At 38.9% G+C, this 21,327-nt stretch overlaps 1 protein-coding gene across 1 annotated transcript in view; it reads left to right on the top strand.

Annotated features, from left to right (window-relative positions):
• SDHAF4 (succinate dehydrogenase complex assembly factor 4) overlaps positions 1-20,287 on the top strand; it is a 33,749-nt gene extending 13,462 nt beyond the window's left edge. The window contains exons 2-3 of the mRNA XM_069599498.1: positions 4,678-4,827; positions 19,866-20,287. Of these exons, the coding sequence (XP_069455599.1) occupies positions 4,678-4,827; positions 19,866-19,975 (260 nt within the window). The 3' untranslated portion in view covers positions 19,976-20,287. The remainder of the gene's footprint in view (positions 1-4,677; positions 4,828-19,865) is intronic.
• The last annotated feature ends 1,040 nt before the right edge of the window (positions 20,288-21,327 follow it).

The raw sequence follows: 21,327 nt of genomic DNA, 5'->3' as shown, positions 1-21,327 counted from the left end.
TTGCAAGAATACACAGAAGAACTATACAAAAAAGATCTTCATGACTCAGTTAATCACGATGGTGTGATCACTCACCTAGCGCCAGACATCCTGGAACACGAAGTCAAGTGGGCCTTAGGAAGCATCACTATGAACAAAGCTGGTGGAGGTGAAGGAATTCCAGTTGAGCTAATTCAAATCCTAAAAGATGATGCTGTGGAAGTGCTACACTCAATATGCCAGCAAATTTGGAAAACTCAGCAGTGGCCACAGGACTGGAAAAGGTCAGTTTTCATTCCAATCCCAAATAAAGGAAATGCCAAAGAATGCTCAAACTACTGTACAATTTCACTCATCTCACATGCGAGTAAAGTAATGCTCAAAATTCTCCAAGCCAGGCTTCAGCAATACGTGAACTGTGAACTTCCAGATGTTCAAGCTGGTTTTAGAAAAGGCAGAGGAACCAGAGATCAAATTGCCAACATCCGCTGGATCATCAAAAAAGAGAGTTCCAGAACACTTCTGCTTTATTGACTGTGCCAGTGCCTTTGACTGTGTGGGTCACAATAAACTGTGGAAAATTCTGAAAGAGATGGGAATGCCAGACCACCTGACCTGCCTCTTGAGAAATCTGTATGCAGGTCAGGCAGCAACAGTTAGAACTGGAGCTAGAAAGCAGACTGGTTCCAAATAGGAAAAGGAGTACCTCGGAGCTGTATATTGTCAACCTGCTTATTTAACTTCTCTGCAGAGTACATCATGAGAAACGCTGGGCTGGATGAAACAGAAGCTGGAATCAAGACTGCTGGGAGAAATATCAATAACTTCAGATATGCAGATGACATCACCCTTACGGCAGAAAGTGAAGAACTAAAGATCCTCTTGATGAAAGTGAAAGAGGAGAAGGGAAAAGTTGGCTTAAAGCTCAACATTCAGAAAACTAAGATCACAGCATCTAGTCTATCATTCATGGGAAATAGATGGGGAAACAGCAGCAGACTTTATTTTGGGGAGCTCCAATATCACTGCATATGGTGACTGCAGCCATGAAATTAAAAGACACTTACTCCTTTAAAGAAAAGTTATGACCAATCTAGACAGCATATTAAAAAGTAGAGACATTACTTTGCCAACAAATGTCCATCTAGCCAAGGCTATGGTTTTTCCAGTATGGATGTAAGAGTTGGACTATAAAGAAAACTGAGTGCTGAAGAATTGATGCTTTTGAACTGTGGTGTTGGAGAAGACTCTTGAGAGCCCCTTGGACTGCACGGAGGAAATCAGTCCATTCTAGAGGAAATCAGTTCTTAATATTCATTGGAAGGACTGATGCTGAAGCTGAAACTCCAGTATTTTGTCCACCTGATGTGAAGAGCTGATTCATTTGAAAAGACCATGATGCTGGGAAAGACTGAAGGCAGGAGGAGAAGGGTACAACAGAGGATGAGGTGGTTGGATAGCGTCACCAACTCAATGGACGTGAGTTTGAGTAAATACCGGGAGTTGGTGATGGACAGCGAGGCCTGGCCTTCTGCAGTCTGTGGGGTTGTAAAGAGTCAGACAAGACTGAGCAACTGAACTCAACTGAGTACTTCCAGTCCATCATAACTGTCTCCTCAGAGAGCAATATGCAGGTAAAGAAGCAATAGTTAGAACCAGACATGCAACAATGGACTAGTTCAAAATCAGGAATGAAGTACGTCAAGGCTATGTATATTGTCACTCTGCTTATTTAACTTACATGCCGATTACATCATGTGAAATGCTGGATTGAATAATAAGTCATAAGCTGGAATCAAGGTTGCCAGGAGAAATGTAAACAACCTCAGATATGCAGATAATGCCATTCTAATGGTAGAAAACGAAGAGAAACTAAAGAGCCTCTTGATGAGGGTGAAAGAGGAGAGTGAAAAAGCTGGCTTAAAACTCAACATTGAAAAAAATAAGATCATAGCATCCAGTCCCATCATTTCATAGCAAATAAATGAAGAAAAAGTGGAAACAGTGACAGATTTTAGTTTCTTGGCTTCCAGGATCACTGCACACAGAAAATTAAAGACACTTGCTCCTTGGAAGAAAAGCTATGACAAACCTGGACAGCGTATTAAAAAGTGGGGACATCACTTTGCCAACAAAGGCATGTATAGTCAGAGTTACAGTTTTCCATTAATCATGTATGGATATGAGAGTTGGACCATAAAGAAGGCTGAGCTCCAAAGAATTAGTGCTTGCAAATTGTGGTGCTGGAGGACTCTTGAGAGTTCCTTGCCCTGCAAGAAGATCAAACCAGTCCATCCTAAAAGAAATCAACCCTGAATACTCATTGGAAGGACTTCTGTGTCTGAAGGTGTATTCCTGATGTTTCCACAGACAGAGATATATTCCATGTCCACCTACCCCTCCACCATCTTATTCTCACTATATTTATTTTCTTATTGAATTTTATGGGCCCTTTCATTTTAATTTTAATTTGCAGTACAGTTGGTCATTCAAAGAGTCAGCAATGTTGTCAGTCACTGAGATCCATGCAGTGGATATGCAGAGTGTATTATTTTGAAATTGTTAACGTAGTTTGTGATGTTAACTTTTTGTAATCTTGCAAACAAGTCATGTAAATTCCAAATTGGCTGTGGAAGGTATATATGTATACACACACACACACACACACACACATACATACATACAGGTACTTGTATATATGTATATTTGTGTGTGTGTGTGTATATATATGTATATAATTTTTTAAAGCAGGGGTAGGATGATGTAGTGTTTTTTAGAAAGTGAATAAAATATGTGTAATGAAAGAAAATTCTAATTATATGTAATACTACCAGGAGCTTCTAGATAATTCTGTAATAATAATAAATACAATTTGTCACTATGCTAGGTGCTTTGAATGAATTGCCCTATTTAGTCATCTCATGAGATAGGTACTATTATCTTCAATTTAGATAGGGAAGAAATGGATTTAAAAAGGGAAAATAACTTGACAAGGATCAAACAACTAGTAAGCAGTTATTTTAGTTTCATATTACTGGTATAATGAAATACCATACACTCAGTGGCTTAAAAACCCTTACAGTTCTGGAGGCAAGGAATCTGAAATGAGCCTCTCTGTGTGGAAACCAAGGTGATAGTGTTGTGTTTCTTCTGGAGGCTCCTGGGGAAAATCCGTTTCCTCCCTCTTGCAACTCCCAGAGGCTGCCCAATTGCCTTGTCTTGGTGGCCCTTTTCTCCCATCATTGGAGTCAGCAACATCATCAGGTCTGTCTCCCACTGCCCCCTCTCTGGTTCTCTTTTCTAATTCTCTCTTCCCCTTTTAAGGACCCTTGTGATTAAAATAGACCCACTCAGATCATTCAGGACAGTCTCCCTAGGTCAGGGTCATCTGATTAGCAACCTCAATTCCATCTGCTACTTAATTCTCTTCCACCATCTGACCTAACCCACACAAAGATTCTGATTATTAGATTCTCACCCTATTTCAGGGCCATTAAAATGCTGCCACAGTGGTGTGACTGGAACTAGTACCCACCTCTGTCTCTAAACCCATTCCTTCACATACTTGAACCGCTCCCCCCCATTCCCAGAGGTTGTTTTCCAGAGTGGTTTTGCCTATTGATCATTATCTCAATAAGGGTTGGATAACTTTCATAATACTGAAAACTTTTGTTGCTGTGGGTCAGTCGCTCAGTCATGTCTATCTCTTTACAATCTATGGACTACAGCATGCCAGCCCTCCCTGTCCATTACCAACTCCCGGAGTTTACTCAAACTCATGTCCATTGAGTTGGTGATGCCATCCAACCATCTCATCCTCTGTCGTCCCTTATTCTCCCGCCTTCAGTCTTTCCCAGCATCAGGGTCTTTTCCAATGCTTCAGTTCCTCGCATCAGGTGACCAAACTATTGGACCTTCAGCTTCAGCATCAGTCCTTCCAATGAATATTCTGAAAACGTACCTTTCTCATTGTAACATAGAAAGTGATCACACTTATACATTGCAGGTGCCCAGTGGGCTTTCCTGGTTGCTTAGTGGTAAACAATCTACCTGCCAATACAGGAGACATGGGTTTGATCCCTGAGCTGGGAAGATCCTCTGGAGAAGGGAATGGCAACCCATTCCAGTATTCTTGCCTGGAGAATCCCATGGACATAGGAACCTAGCAGGCTGCACTCTATGGGTCCCAAAAGAGTCAGACATGACTTAATGACTAAAGCAACCGCAACAGCAGGTCTCTGATACATTTAAAAATGTTTAATTGACAGAAAAAGAGGACCGGTATTAGAATTTAAGAGTCCTAAATACAATCCCTTGTGATGTCTTGAAATTTAAATACTAAGTATTATCATTTAAAAGTTCCTACTACTTAGTTACTCTTAGTGACCTGAATCTTGGTATTTGGGGCATTGGTTCAAATAGGAATCATTATTTTATATATGTTTTTACAATTTTAATAATGATTAGTTTATTTCATAGCTCTTCTTTTCAAATTGATAGCATTGGTTGCCTCCAAAGAAGGGAACTGGCTGTCTGAAAGATAGGGGCAAAAGGAAGAATTGTCACTATATTTCCTTTTATACTTTTAAATTTTGATAAATGTGAATGTATAAGGTTAAAACAAGTAATTAAAAGTATTAAATTTTGGAGTAGAATAAATGAACAGCTTCTGTTTTTTCACTGTCTTCACTCTGCCAGGATCACCCCTTCTGTATAATTCTTTGAGGAAAATAAGTTCTCAAGGAGGAAAACCTGAACCTAGCAAACAACCTCTTAAGAAGCCAAAGTTACCAGAAGGTCGTTTTGATGCACCAGAAGATTCCAGTTTAGAGAAGGAACCACTGACAAGTGAGTATAGTTAAACTCCTCTCTTAATTTTTGAGGTCTCAAAGAAAGTGTTTCTGTTACTGAGAAAAAGAAGATGCATGTTATTGTTTATAATTTTCTTCATTAACAGTAATGAAGAATATTTCAACAATGAATAAAGTTGCTATATTGACCATCAATATGTATTGGCTTTAAAAACAGTTTTACAGGCCCTTGGCAGTGATTATGTTTGCTCATGTATTCAATTGAATTATTCACATGAAAAACTATGTAAGTTAAGACCTACTTTGATGCAAATAACAGAAACCTACTTAAACAGCCTTAACAGAAGATAGGGTGTGTTGTTAGTAAGGTGCAGGGAACACGTTAGGCTTAAGGGCAGTAGTGCTGCTGGCCATTGGAGGAAGACTGGGACCTCAGGACTAAGCACTGTGGAAACCAGATAGTCTCCCTCCTTCTCTTGTCTCTGGTCGGTACTGAGCTGTTTTCTGTCTCCATACTCCCTTCTGAGTCCACTGGGCAGAAGGTAATTGCTCCCAGCAGCTACTCAGTTCAAAAGAATAACCAAACTGAGAATACAGTTTCTTAGTTTCAGATTTCTTAAGAAGAAAGCTCACTGGCCCAGCTTGCATCTGGTGTCCACAGCTAAGTCAGCCAGTGGCCAAGGGGCCTAAGTCACAGGTGAAAGAGGTTGTTCTTACTGTAACCGTGTGATTTGGGGAAAGAAGGGGAAGTTTGGAGAATAAAGAGGTTTTCTGGAGAGGAAGGATGATAGACCAAACATTATTTTGTATTCAATATGTACAAATTTTGGCTCATGTCTTAAAGCTCTGGTTTTTTTAAAGTACTGCTTTGTTTTCATGCTGTACCCTTTTGTATCTTTGAATTGTGGGAAATGTGCAAATATTAGCTATTCAAAAAGTAGTATTTCATACAGCATAAATGTAAACATGCCACTTTTTAACTTTGGCAAGGTTGCCCTCCTTGTGTGATTTTTCCAGTTTCATGAGTGGTAACCCATCTATACAGTGAAGCATCCTAGGTGAGAATATACCAATAGAGGATACAGGGACCTGTGTCTGGAATTCTTTCTAGAATATAAAACTTTGGGGTTTTGCTCACTCATGAAATATTTCAGTTATGTCACTGTATCAAGCCCAGTCTAATAAGCAGATCAACCAGCCAAGGTGATGGAGACTTCTAAAAGTTGTTATAATCGAGGTAAAATATTCCTTTGAAGGTTTTAGCTAAGCACAAAAATCTGAGAGGAAAGATTTCCTTACAGTGTCTCACACAAAAGCAGCAGTCTCAGAAATAGACCCTCACATATATGCTTAAGTAATTTCTTGACAAGTGTGCTGAGACCATTCAGTGGGGAAAAGAACAGTCTTTTCAACAAGCAGTACTTTGAAAACTGAATATCCACATGCAAAAGAATGAAATTGGACCCCTTACCTTATACCATATTCAAAATAACTGTAAGTACATTAAAGACCTAAACTTAAGAGGCAAAACTATAAAACTCTTAGAAGAAAATTGGAGAAAATCTTTATGTCCTTGGATTTGGCAATGATTTCGTGCATGTGATAACAAAAGCACAACCAACAAACATAAAAATACATGAATAAGACATCATCAAAATTAAGAAATTTTGTTTATCCAAGAACATCATCAAGAAAGTGAAAAAAATAACCTATGGAATGGGGGAAAATATTTGTAAATCATATATCTGAAAAGAATTAATTAATATCCAGAATACAAAAAAATTACAACTCAACAACAGAAACAACCCAATTCAAAAATGGGCAAACAACTTGAATAGACATTTCTTTTCCTTTTTTTTTTTAATTTTTATTTTTACTTTATTTTACTTTACAATACTGTATTGGTTTTGCCATACGTTGACATGAATCCACCACGGGTATACATGCGTTCCCAAAATATGAACCCCCCTCCCACCTCCCTCCCCATAACATCCCTCTGGGTCATCCCCATGCACCAGCCCCAAGCATGCTGTATCCTGCATCGGACATAGACTGGCGATTCGTTTCTTACATGATAGTATACATGTTTCAATGCCATTCTCCCAAATCATCCCACCCTCTCCCTCTCCCTCTCCCTCTTGAGTCCAAAAGTCCACTATACACATCTGTGTCTTTTTTGGTGTCTTGCATACAGGGTCATCATTGCCATCTTTCTAAATTCCATATATATGTGTTAGTATACTATATTGGTGTTTTTCTTTCTGGCTTACTTCACTCTGTATAATCGGCTCCAGTTTCATCCATCTCATCAGAACTGATTCAAATGTATTCTTTTTAACGGCTGAGTAATACTCCATTGTGTATATGTACCACAGCTTTCTTATCCATTCATCTGCTGATGGACATCTAGGTTGCTTCCATGTCCTGGCTATTATAAACAGTGCTGCGATGAACATTGGGGTACATGTGTCTCTTTCAATCGAATAGACATTTCTTCAAAGAAGATATACAAATGACCGACATAGGTTTGAAAAGATGCTCAATGTCACTAAACGTTAAGGAAATACAAATCAAAACCACAGCGACACACCATTTCACACCATCTCTGTAGTTTAAGAAAAACTGGGAAATAGTAACTGATGGTGATAGTGTGGAGAAATTGGAACCACACATTTCTGGTAGGAATTTAAAGTGATACAACTGCTATGGAAAACAGTTTTGCAACTTCCCGAAAAGTATTTAATACAGAACTACCATGTGACCTTGCAGTTTTACTCCTAGATATAAATCCAAAATAATTTAAAACAGAGACTTAAACAGATATCTGCATCCATGCTGTATTCACAATAGCCAAAAGATAGAAACAGCTTCGACGTCCATCAATGAATAGATGAACAAAGTGTGTTCTGTACACGTAGTGAAGTACTGTTCAGTCCTAAAAAGGAACGGCATTTTGATATAAGCCACAACATGGGTGGACCTTGAAACATTATGCTTAGTGAAACAAGACAGACATGGAAGGACAAATATTATATGATTTCACCTATACTAGGTACCCAGAGTGTGCAAATTCATAAATTCAGAAGGTAGATTAGAAGTCATCAAGGTCTAGAGAGAAGGGGGAAGGGAAAGTTTATTTAGTGGGTACATAGTTTATACTGGGGATGATGAAAAGTTTGGACCATAGTGTTATAGTTATACAGCATTGTGAATATTTAATATCACTAAATTGTATCCTTATAAATGGTTAAATATATAATAGATACAAAGAAGAAAGCATATTTCAACAGTTAATCATCTGTCTGACATTGCTAGACATTCATCTTAATTTTTGAGTTACTGAAGTTTATGTTGAAAATACATTACCAAATCCAGTAGATGCTTGCAGTCTTCATTTTATCTGAACTGTTTACAACTTTTGACAATAGCAACTACTACTTATGGAAATCTTCTGTTTTGGTTTCAGTTATGCTGTCTTTAGTTTCTTATTCTACTTCTTTAAACATTTCTTCCTGGTCTCTTTTTTAAACTCCTATGTATCTGCTCAACTCCCAAATGTATGTATTTGCCAGATCCTGGTCCTGAGCCCTCTAAACATTCCTAGAAGAGCTCATATCTTCCTGAGATTATCTGAAGTATCCTGTGTGTTGATGATTACACATTTATACCTTTAGTCACACCTCTCTCCTGAGCTGCTTTGTTTGCATATTCCAGATATATTTCAAATTAATACATCTAAAACTGAACTCATACTCTTCTCAGTGTTCCCTTCCACCAGTCCTGCTCCAGTCCTCTTCCTTCTGGATTCCCAGTATACCCCATTAACCCAGTCACCCAGCCCTGAAACCTGGGGATAATCCTTCACTCCTGCCTCTTCCTGTGGCCTGGATCCAATCACTAACCAAGTCTTTTTGGTTCTACTTTCTTAACATCTCTTAAATTCACCTCTTTTCCATTCTCTTTTTCATTCATTCCCAAGTCATGTCCAAGTTTTTGCAACGCCATGGACTGAAGCATGCCACACATCCCTGTCCTTCACTATCTCCCAGAGTTTGCTCAGTTTCATGTCCATCGAGTCCGTGATGCTATCTGAACATCTCGTCCTCTGCCACCCTTCTCCTTGTGCTGTCAGTCTTTCCCACCATCAGGGTCTTTTCCAGTGAATCAGCTTTTCTCATCGGGTGGCTTCAGTATCAGTCCTTCCAATGAATATTCAGGGTTGGTTTCTTTTAGGATTGACTGGTTTTATCTCCTTGGAGTCCAAGGATTCCATCCTGTTAATAAAGCCTAAATTCTGGCTGTATCTACTTTTGGTCTCCTAACAGTCTGTCTTCTTCCTTGTTGTCTTCTTTCTAATCTAGTCTCACAGCCTCTAGTACATACTTTATGGCTAGCCACCCTGTCCGATGCAAAAGTGAATAAGGAAAGGAAAATGAAATACGTAGATTACTATGAACAGGACACTGTGTGGTAACCGACATGAGAGATACACAGAAAAAGGTCAGAGAGAAGTAGACAAAAGAGAGAACATTTGAGCTGCGGTTTAAAGGAACAGTGAAACTGCGATAAGTATATGGGAATTGTGGGGGAGTGTTTCCAATAAAGAGAAAAAGGAATGATCAGAAAGAAAGGACTGGGAACATGACACTTGAAAGAGGTAGCCAGTGCATAAACTGTGTGTAGTGGATTAATAGAAAATAAAGCTAGAAAAGTAGATTCGGTTCAAATCAGAGAGGACTTGAAGTACATGGGCTTTTTGCAGTTGACAATGAGGAATACACTGAATGTTACTGGATGGAGATTGTTTTAATCATCTTCTTAAAGTATAATCTGCATATAATAATATTTACCCATTTTAAGTGAAACAGTTCATTAAATTTTAACATGATTACAGTTGTGTAACCAACACAAAGAATAACACAGTTCCACCCTTCAAAGACTCCTATGCCTGTTTATACTCAGTCTCATTCTCACATCCCCCTGGCAACCTTTGATCTCTGTCACTATAGTTTTGCCTCCTTTTTTTTTAGAATTTTAGCCAAATCATACAGTAGATAGTCTTTTGTGACTGCCTTGTTTCATTTAATATGATTGGGGGTGGTATTCTGTTTTTGAAATACTAATTCAGCTTTCTGTGCAGATTAGGCTGGAGCCATGAGAGTTAGTAACAGAGATGAGTTAAAAATCTATTGCATTCATCTAGAATGAGACTCAGAACATGATTTGGAGTTGATTTCGGACACCCAGCCTCCAGAACTGTAAGAAAATTAATTTCTGTTTTTTTTAACCACCCAGTTTCTGATATTTTGTTACGGCAGCCCAGGCTACACTAAGGCACCAGTGAGTCACAGAGATACGGGAGAGGAAAAGCTTCCACTCGAGAGGCTTTCAAAGGAAGTCAAAGCAAGGAGTTCTTTTAGAAAACAGAATAATGACGGGGAAGGACAGTTTATTCACAGTGGAGATAGAATTTTAAAATGAATGAATATTTGAAAATTTTCAAGGTAAATTCTGTATCTCCTTTCTTTTGCTTAGAGAGGGACTACAGGATTTGGGTAATGATTCAGTTTTCTAAAGAGACGTAGTTTGGGGAGGTTGAGTGAGATGATGGCATAAAAGAACATAGAGCTCAACTTCCCTCACGAACACATCAAAAATACAACTACATATGGCATAGTTTTCACTGGAAACTGGCAGAAAGACTGGTATAATCAAGGCTGTAAGAAAGAGCCACATATAATTAGGTTGAAAGGAAAGAACAGTGATCAGCTCAGGACCCATGCCCTTGGGAGAGGACTCAGAGGAAATGGGAGAGTACATGACAGAGACATACTCAAGAGACTGAGCTGTGAGAACCACAGATTGGGTGCTCCTGTCCTGGCATCTTACACAGTGGAGGCAAGCCCCCTTGGCTGGTTCGATGGTTACTGGGACTAACAGGATGGCTTATGAGGAGGACATATACAGGCTTAACCCAGAGGCAGGACAGAGAGAAGCCTGCTCCAGCAGCTGCTAGCTTTCCTGTGACTACCTCAGTGTGCACCTCAACCCAAGACAAGCCAACTCTCTGGCCCCATTCGAACCATGCCATGGTGTGGCCCTGAATATGGCAGCCACAACCAGAAAGAAGATTCAGCCATAGGATGCAGAGGTGATCCAGTCCCAATGTGGCTGCATGAGAACCTGGGCAGACCCCATTTGCTTTGACACTTCCCATTCTGGGGCAAGGAGAGAGAAGAAGACATATTTAAAGGGAACAGAACCAACTCATGCCTGACCTCTGAGCTTCAGCTCCAGCAACCTGGGGTCATACGTCACCCCCAATAGGGCAGTGACAGCCACCTAGCTGTGGCAAGGGGAGTCCCATCCCACACCTGGCTCCAGCTCTAGCCCCTCCACCACCAGGCCCACCTTCTGCCAAGGAGATTGCTATCCGCACAGCCAGAGGAAAGACATGACCCGAATCCATGTCAGATTCAGCTCTCCCACCAAAGGCATTCAACAGACACAGTCTGTATAGGGACACTCCTGCATAAGAGCACCACTTTGGACAAAATGTTTGATCTGAATTCCTCAAGATGGAGAAAGTTAAGCAAAATGAAAAGGCAGAGGAATTTCTCTCAGTAGAGCATTAGGAAGCCCCTGAAAAAACAACTAGTGAAATAAATGACTAGATAAAAAATTCAAAGCATTTGTTACAAAAATGTTAACTGTATTAGGGGAAAGAATATATCTGGATAGCAATATTTTTAATAAGGAACTAGAGAATATTTTAAAAAAAACTCCAATCAGAAATGAAGAATTCTTTAGCTGAAGTAAAAAAACACTGAAAGGAGTGAGTAGCTGGCTAAGTGACACAGAAGAATGCATCTGTGATCTGGAAGATAGAATAATGGACATCACCCAATCAGAACAGCAAAAAGGCAAATTTTAAAAAATGAAAACAATCCAGGAAATATTTGCGATAACATATCGGGGCAGGGGGGATGGTTAGTAGAAGAAGAGAGAACGAGGAAATGGAAAATGTATTTGAGAAAATTATGACTGAAAAATTTCACAGTCTGAAGAAGAAAACAGCTACTGGAAGAGAGTCCCAAGAAGACGAATCCAAACAAATGTTCTCTAAGACATACCATAATTAAAATGGCAAATGTTGAAGAGGGAATTCTGAAGGATGCAAAGGAAAAATTATCATATACAAGGAAATCCCTATAAATCTACACCTGATTTCTCTGCAGAAACTTTACAGACCAGAAGGGAGCAGCAGATACATTCAAAATCCCAAAAGGGAAAACCCATAACCCATGATACTCTTCCCAGCAAGATTATCATTAAAATAGGAGTAATGAAGAGCATCTCAGATAAACAAAAACAGAATTCATCATTACTAAATTTACCCTAAAAGAAATGTTGAAGGGACTTCTCTGAATGGAAAAGCAGTAAATTATAGGGCAGGGGAAATCCTGCTATAAGAGGCAAATTATAAAAGTCAGGACTAAGGATCATCACTTAAGTACATGTGCACACACTAAATCTTCTCCAATTCTTTGTGAACCCATAACTGTAGCCCACCAAGATCCTCTGTTCATGGGATTTTTTTTTTTCAGGTAAGAATACTGAAGTGGATTGCGATTTCTTTCTCCAAGGGATCTTCCTGACCCAGGGATCAAACCTTCATCTCCTGCCTTAGCAGGTGGATGGATTCTTTACCACTGAACCACTGGGGAAGCCTCATACCTATGAATAATTACTTTAAATGTCAAAGGACTAAATAAAGACATAGGTGGCTAATTTGATTAAAAACAAGGTCCTTCTATATGCTGCCTACAAGAGACTCACTTCACAACTAAAGACAGAGACTTAAAGTGAAGGAATAGAAACAGTTATTTCATGCAAATAAAAATGATAAGAAAGCAGGAGTAGCAATACTCAGATAAAGTAGACTTTAAACAAAGACTGTAACAGCAGATGAGGGCATTATAATAATGATAAAGGGGTCAGTTTAATAAGAGAATATTATCATTAACATATTTACTGCCGATACAGGAACGCCTAAACATATAAAGCAAATATTAACAGACAAAAAGGGAGAAATTGATAACACAATAATAGTAGGGTACTTTAACACCGTACTTATATTAATGGGCAAATTATCCAGACAAAATTAGTAGGGAAACATTGGTCTTAAATAATACAATAGACCTCTTGGACTTAATGAATATGTATAGGACATTACACAAAAACAAAAGAATACACATTCTTTTTAAGTGCACATGAAACATTCTCCAGGATAGAACACATGCTACACCACAAAAGAAGTCCCAGCAAATATGAGAGTATAGGAATTATATCAAACATTTTTTTCTGACCATAGCAGTACAAAACTAAAAATTCATTACAGAAAAAAAAAATGGGTAAAGAGCAAATACTTAGACACTAAACAGCATGCTATTAAAAAACCAATGGGTCAATGAAGAAATCCAAGAGGAAATGAGAAAACACCTCAAAACGAAAGAAAATGAAAATACAACACTCAAAATCTATGAGGTACAGAAAAAGCAGTTCTAAGAAGGAAGTTTATGGCAATACAGGCTTTCCTCAAGAAAGAAGAAAACAACCTAACCTACCACCTAAAAGAATTAGTAAAAGAAGAACAAACAAAGCCCAAAGTCAGCAACAGGGAGAAAGTAAAGATTCAGTTCAGTTCAGTTGCTCAGTCGTATCCGCCTCTTTGCGACCCCATGAATCGCAGCACGCCAGGCCTCCCTGTCCATCACCAACTCCCGGAGTTCACTCAGACTCACGTCCATCGAGTCAGTGATGCCATCCAGCCATCTTATCCTCTGTTGTCCCCTCCTCCTCCTGCCCCCAATTGCTCCCAGCATCAGAGTCTTTTCCAGTGAGTCAACTTTTCTCATGATGTGGCCAAAGTACTGGAGTTTCAGCTTTAGCATCATTCCTTCCAAAGAAATCCCAGGGTTGGTCTCCTTCAGAATGGATTGGTTGGATCTCCTTGAAGTCTAATGGACTCTCAAGAATCTTCTCCAACACCACAGTTCAAAAGCATCAATTCTTCATAACTCAGCCTTCTTCACAGTCCAACTCTCACATCCATACATGACCACAGGAAAAACCATAGCCTTGACTAGACAGACCTTAGTCGACAAAGTAATGTCTCTGCTTTTGAATATGCTATCTAGGTTGCTCATAACTTTTCTTCCAAGGAGTAAGCTTCTTTTAATTTCATGGCCGCAGTCACCATCTGCAGTGATTTTGGAGCCCAAATAAATAAAGTCTGACACTGTTTCCACTGTTTCCCCATTTATTTCCCATGAAGTGATGGGACCGGATGCCATGATCTTCGTTTTCTGAATGTTGAGCTTTAAGCCAACTTTTTCACTCTCCACTTCCACTTTCATCAAGAGGCTTTTTAGTTCCTCTTCACTTTCTGCCACAAGGGTGGTGTCATCTGCATACCTGAGGTTATTGATATTTCTACCAGCAATTTTGATTCCAGCTTGTGCTTCTTCCAGCCCAGTGTTTCTCATGATGTACTCTGCATATAAGTTAAATAAGCAGGGTGACAATATACAGCTTTGACATACTCCTTTTCCTATTTGGAACCAGTCTGTTCTATGTCCAGTTCTAACTGTTGCTTCCTGACCTGCACATAGGTTTCTCAAGAGGCAGGTCAGGTGGTCTGGCATTCCCATCTCTTTCAGGATTTTCCACAGTTTATTGTGATCCACACAGTCAAAGGCTTTGGCATAGTCAATAAAGCAGAAATAGATGTTTTTCGGGAACTCTCTTGCTTTTTCCATGATCCAGCAGATGTCGGCAATTTGATCTCTGGTTCCTCTGCCTTTTCTAAAACCAGCTTGAACACCTGGAAGTTCACAGTTCACATATTGCTGAAGCCTGGCTTGGAGAATTTTAAGCATTACTTTACTAGCGTGTGAGATGAGTGCAATTGTGCAGTAGTTTGAGCATTCTTTGGCATTTCCTTTCTTTGGGATTGGAATGAAAACTGACCTTTTCCAGTCCTGTGGCCACTGCTGAGTTTTCCAAATGTGCTGGCATATTGAGTGCAGCACTTTCACAGCATCATCTTTCAGGATTTGAAATAGCTCTACTGGAATTCCATCACCCCCACTAGCTTTGTTCATAGTGATGCTTTCTAAGGCCCACTTGACTTCACATTCCAGGATGTCTGGCTCTAGGTGAGTGATCATACCATCGAAATTATCTTGGTCGTGAAGATCTATTTTGTACAGTTCTTCTGTGTATTCTTGCCACCTCTTCTTAATATCTTCTGCTTCCGTTAGATCCATACCATTTCTGTCCTTTATCGAGCTGATCTTTGCCTGAAATGTTCCCTTGGTATCTCTAATTTTCTTGAAGAGATCTCTAGTCTTTCCCATTCTATTGTTTTCCTCTGTTTCTTTGCATTGATCACTGAGGAAGGCTTTCATATCCTTCTTGCTATTCTTTGGAACTCTGCATTCAGATTCTTATAGCTTTCCTTTTTTCCTTGACTTTTCGCTTCTCTTCTTTTCACAGCTATTTGTAAGGCCTCCTCAAACAGCCATTTTGCTTTTTTGCATTTCTTTTCCATGGGGATGGTCTTGATCCTTGTCTCCTGTACAATCTCACAAACCTCTGTCCATAGTTCATCAGGCACTCTATCAGATCTAGGCCCTTAAATCTATTTCTCACTTCCACTGTATAATCATAAGGGATTTGATTTAGGTCATACCTGAATGGTCTAGTGGTTTCCCTACTTTCTTCAATTTAAGTCTAAATTTGCCAATAAGGATTAGAGGGAAATAAATAGAGAGCAACAATAACAATAGAAAAGATCAGTGAAACCAAGAGCTGGCTCTTTGGCAAAATGAACAAAACTGGTAAAGTTTAGTCAGGATCACCAAGAAAAAAAGAAAACCCAAATAAATGAAAGAAAAAATAACAATGAAAATAACAGAAACACAAAAGAATCAGAAATAGTTATATGCCAATGAATTGGACAACCTAGAAGAAATAAATTTCTAGAAACATACAACCTGTCAAGTCTGAAACAAGAAGACCTACACAACTTGGACAGACCAATCAGTAGTAGTGAAATTGAATCTGTAATTCTAAAACTCCCCGCTAACAAAAATCCAGGACTGGCCAGTTTCAAAGGGAAATTCTACCGAACGTGTAAATAACAGCTAACACCTAACCTTCTCAAAGTAGTCCAGAAAAGTGAAGTTGTCAGAACACTCTCAAATTCATTCTACAAGACCACCAGTAATGACCCTGGTATCAAAACCACGCAGAGACACTACAACAAAAGAAAATTACAGGTCAGAATCTTTGATATAGATTCTAAAATCCTCAACAAAATATTAGCAAACTGAATCCAAAAGTAAAAGGATTATATACAATGATCAATTTGAATTTATTTCAGAGACACAAGGTTTGTTCAGTATTTACAAATCAATTAATGTGATAGAGTACATTAACAAAAGGAAGAATAAAAACCACCTGATTATCTCAATAGATTCAGAAAAATCTTTGAAAAAATTTATTACTCATTATAAAACTCTTCATCTAAGTGGATATATAGAGGGAACATATCTCAACATTATAAAAGCCACTTATGACAAATCCAAAGCTAACATCATATTCAGCAGTAAAAGCTGAAAGCCTTTCTTCTAATTCAGGAACAAGACAGGGATGCCCACTCTTGCCACCTATTTAGCATCATATTGAAAGTTCTAGCCACAGCAGTAGAACAAGGAAGATAAATATGTATGCAAATGTGAAAGAAAGAAGTAAAAGTGTCACTGCAGATGCATGATGCTGTATATAAGAAACCCTAAAGTCTCAATCCAAAGACTACTAGAACTAATAAATTCTGTAAAGTTACAGAATATGATTAATATACAAAAATATGTTTCTTTTACATACATAAAGAACTATCATAAAGATACACAGAATAAACTCACATAATAAATATACACATAATAAACTATCATAAAGTTAAAAAAAATTCTTTAAAATCACATCAAAAAGAATAAAACACCTAGGAATAAACTTAAAGGTGAAAAACGTCTGCTCTGAAAACTGAGAGAGTGATGAAGGAAATTGAAGATGATGGAAGAAGTGAGAGGTTATCCTGTGCTCTTGAATTGAAAGAATACTGTTAAATGGTCATACTACCCAGAGCAATCTGCAGATTAAAGGCAATCCCTATCAAAATAACCATGCCATTTTTCACAGAACTAGAATAAATAATCCAGACGTTCATATAGAACCACAAATGGCCCCCAAATTGCCAAAATAATCCAGAGGAAGAACAGATCTGGAGAGATCAAGCTCCCAGACTTCAGACTGTGCTACAAAACCGCAGTAATGAAAACAGCCTAGTACTGGCACAAAAACAGACACATAGATTAATGAAACAGAATAGAGATCCCAGAAATGAACTCATGCACCTGTGGTCAATTAGTCTACAACAAAAGAGGCACTGGAAAAAGAAAGTTGTGTTGGGAAAACTGGACAGCTTCATAAGAAAGATTGGAACATTTCCTCACACTACATACAGAAATACTCAGTGGATTAAGTATATACATGTAAGACCTGAAACCATAAAGAGAACATAGACATAACACTCTGTGACATAAATTGTAGCAATATTTTTTTGAATCTGTCTCCTAACCAGAAGAGATAAAAGCAAACATAAACAGATGGGACCTAATTCAACTTAAAAACTTCTGGATAGCGAAGGAAACCATGGATAAACGAAAAGACAACCGTGAAATAAGAGAAAATACTTGCAAACAATTTGACCACACAGGGTTAATATCCAAATACATAAACAGCTCATACAACTCCATATTAAAAAAAAAATAACCCAATCAAAAAATGGGCAGAAGATGGGAATAGACATTTTTCCAAAGAAGATATAGAGGTGGCCAGTAGGCACATGGAAAAAAATGCTCAACATCACTAATTATTAGAGAAAGGCAAATCAAAACTACAATCAGATATCAGCTCACAATGGTCAGAATGACCATCATCAAAAAGTCAACAAATAAAAAATACTTGAGAAGATGTGGAGAAAAGGAAACTTTCATACACTGTTGGTGGGAATGTAAATTGGTTCATACAGTATGGAAAACATTATAGAGTTTCCTCAAAAAAAACTGGAAATAGAATTGCCATATGACCCAGTGATTCCACTGGCATGTATATATCCAAAGAAAATGAAAACACTAATTTGAAGGCACAGATTGCACCCCAGTGTTCATAGCATTGCTTACAATAGCCAAGATACGGAAACAACCTAAATGATGAACAGATTAGTGGGTAAAGAAGATGTGGTGTGTACACACACACACACACACATAGGAATATTATCCAGCCATTAAAAAGAATGAAATCTGCCATTTGCAACAATGGAAATGGACCTCAAGAATATTCTGCTTAGTGAAAAAAGAGAAAGAGAAATATTTGCTTTTCATCTCTTATATATGGAGCCTAAAAAATAAGAACAGGGTATATAGCAAAACAGTAACAGACTAACAGGTATAGGAAACTAAACTAGTGGTTACTACTGGGGAGAGGGAAGTGGGGAAGCCAATATAGGGGTATGGGATTAAGAGATATAGACTACTGTCTTTAGGACTTCCTGGTTGTACAGTGGTTAAGAATTTTCCTGCCAATGCAGGGGACAGGAGTTTCATCCCTAGTCTGGGAAGATTCCAGATACCACAGGGCAACTTAAGCCAGTGCAAGGACATGATTACTGCACCTGCATTCCACAACTACTGAAGCCTACATGTTCCAGAGTCAGACTCATTTCCTGAGCCCACAAGCTGCAACTCTCAAAGCCCTCACACTCTGGAGCCCATGTGCCACAACTAGAGAGTCCATGCACCTCAACGAAAGATCCCCTGTGACACAGGGAAGATCCTGTGTGCCCCAGCTAAGACCCAATGCAGTCAAATAAATAAATATTCATTATATAAATACCTTTGGAAAAAGAACTGGGTGGTTCTAGTGGCTGGTTCCTCTCCTGTTCTCCCCATGTACAGTCAGTACAGTGTGTGTGCCAAGAGCAAGACTGCAACCAGAATGTGTGAATTCAAACTCACTTTCACCACTTAGTAGCTGTGTAACCTTGAGCTCCTCATCTGTAGAATGGAGATGATAATTGTTCCTGTCCCAAAGGATTATTACAAGCATTAATTAATATGTATAGAGTCTTCAGAATTGAGCATGAACTCAAAATGAACATTCCTATTATGAACACCTAGTATTAACAGTAATAGCAGCTGTTAGGCGCATGCAAGAGACCTGGGTTTGATCCCTGGGTTGGGAAGATCCCCTGAAGGAGGGCATGGCAACCCACTCAAGAATTCTTGACTGGAGAATCCCATGGACAGAGGAGCCTGTTAGGCTGTGGTCCATGGGGTCACAAAGAGTCAGAGATGACTGAGTGACTAAGCACATGCACATAAATGGCAGTTTCAGATAGTCAGTTGCTGAAGCCGAAACCGTGTGATGAGGAAAATTAATACTCATAGCTAGAATTAATTGAGCAATCTTATGTACCTGGCACTGTGCCAGACCCTTTACATGCATTTCTTTTTTTATTTCTCAGGACAGGTATGATTGTCCCCAGTTCACTCATAAGAAAAAATAAGACATTGAGTCTTAAGTAATATTCAAAGTAATCTTGTTTCACAGCCTTTCAAACCCTATGGATTTGAAGTCTGTATTCTCTGTACCCCTTTCCTCCTGTTCTAATCCAGCCAGTCCGCAGATGAGAGCCTGAGAGGGGTCTGAGAATTCTAAGTCATTAATGCAAGTAATAAAGTTGACTGAATATGAAGATTGTATCCTAAAGTGATCTCTCATGCTGGGAAGAACTACGTTTAGAGTGTGTTTAAGGACTGCATAGCAGTAGCTTCATCAGTAGCATCCATCCTCGTTAACTGTCAGCTCAGCACCCTCATCTGCAGAATTGATGATAATGCTTTTCCCACCTCCATTGACTGCTTTTTTTTAAACTTATTATTTCTTCAGAATTTCCAGATGATATTAATCCTGTTACAAAAGAGAAAGGTGGACCCAGAGGCCCAGAACCTACCCGATACGGAGATTGGGAACGAAAAGGACGCTGTATTGATTTTTAAGCCACATGTTTTATTGTAGTATCTTTTTCTGATAGTGTACATCTGAATTAACTTTTTTTTTATTATTGTTTTTCTGTACATCATTTATGTTTCCTAATTTCTATAATGTGTTTTAAAATATATGTGATAGCTTTGGAAGAAAACATGCTGCTATATATTAGGAAAGAGGAAATATTTTTATATTAGCACATTAATTTTAATTTAAATCTTTTGGGGTATTTAAGGGATGATTAGAGCTGCAAACTTTCATTTCATCATGTTTCAATTTAAGTTGTTTATAAGATACAAGTGTAAATAAAACTTTAAAAGAAATGATTTTGTTGCCATGTTCTAAATAATTGTGACTCTTTCAATGTGAGTTAAGTAGTGCATTACAGTTTGGTAAGGTCACAGTAACAATAGAAACTCTTTAACTCTGGAGCCAGTTACTTGGGCTCAAATCCCAGCTCTAATGCTTACTAGCTTATGTAACTTTGGGTAAGTTATTTAACTTTTCTGTGCTTTAACTTTAATGTGCTTCAGAATCCTTATGTGTCAATTGGAGATAATACTAGTTCCACCTAGTAGGACAGTTGAGCTTAAATGAGTGAGTACGTGTGAACCACCTGGAGCAGTGCACAGCACATACCACTCAGTGAGTGAGTGATCCTTACATCATAAATGTATTTTCTCAGGTCTCTAGGCTTTTTGAGGGGAAAGATTTAAAAACTCACATTTGGATCACCATATAGAAGATGGCGGAGTAATAGGACGGGGAGACCACTTTCCCCCACAAATTCATCAAAAGAACATTTAAACGCTGAGTAAATTCCACAGAAAAACTTCTGAACGCTGGCAGGGGACATCAGCCACCCAGAAAAGCAGCCCATTGTCTTCGAAAAGCAGTAGGAAAAAATATAAAAGACAAAATAAGAGACAAAAGAGGTAGGGATGGAGCTCCGTCCTGGGAAGGGAGTCTTAAAAAGAAGTTTCCAAACACCAGGAAACACTCTCACTGCCAAGTCTGTGGCGAGCCTTGGAATCACAGGAGGCAACATAACAGAAAGGAAAGATAAATAATTAAAACCCACAGATTCTGAGCCCAACGGTAACTCCCCCAGCGGAGAAGCAGCGCAGGTGCCTGCATCCACCACTAGCAAGCAGGGGCTGGGCAGGGAGGCGTGGACTGCGTTGCTTAGAGTAGGATCAGGCCTGAATTCCCCAAGGGGTAATCAGAACAAACTAACTTGGGCTAGCAAACCAAACTGTGCGATAGCTACCACGTGAAAAGCTTTAACCTAAGACACCGCCAGGCCTGCGCACAGAACAAAGGACTGAACAGAATTAGCTGGCTGCAGACCATCCCCCTCCAG

Source organism: Ovis canadensis, chromosome 9 (assembly GCF_042477335.2).
Source record: "Ovis canadensis isolate MfBH-ARS-UI-01 breed Bighorn chromosome 9, ARS-UI_OviCan_v2, whole genome shotgun sequence".
NCBI lineage: Eukaryota > Metazoa > Chordata > Mammalia > Artiodactyla > Bovidae > Ovis > Ovis canadensis.
This window is presented reverse-complemented; position numbering and strand designations above follow the sequence as displayed.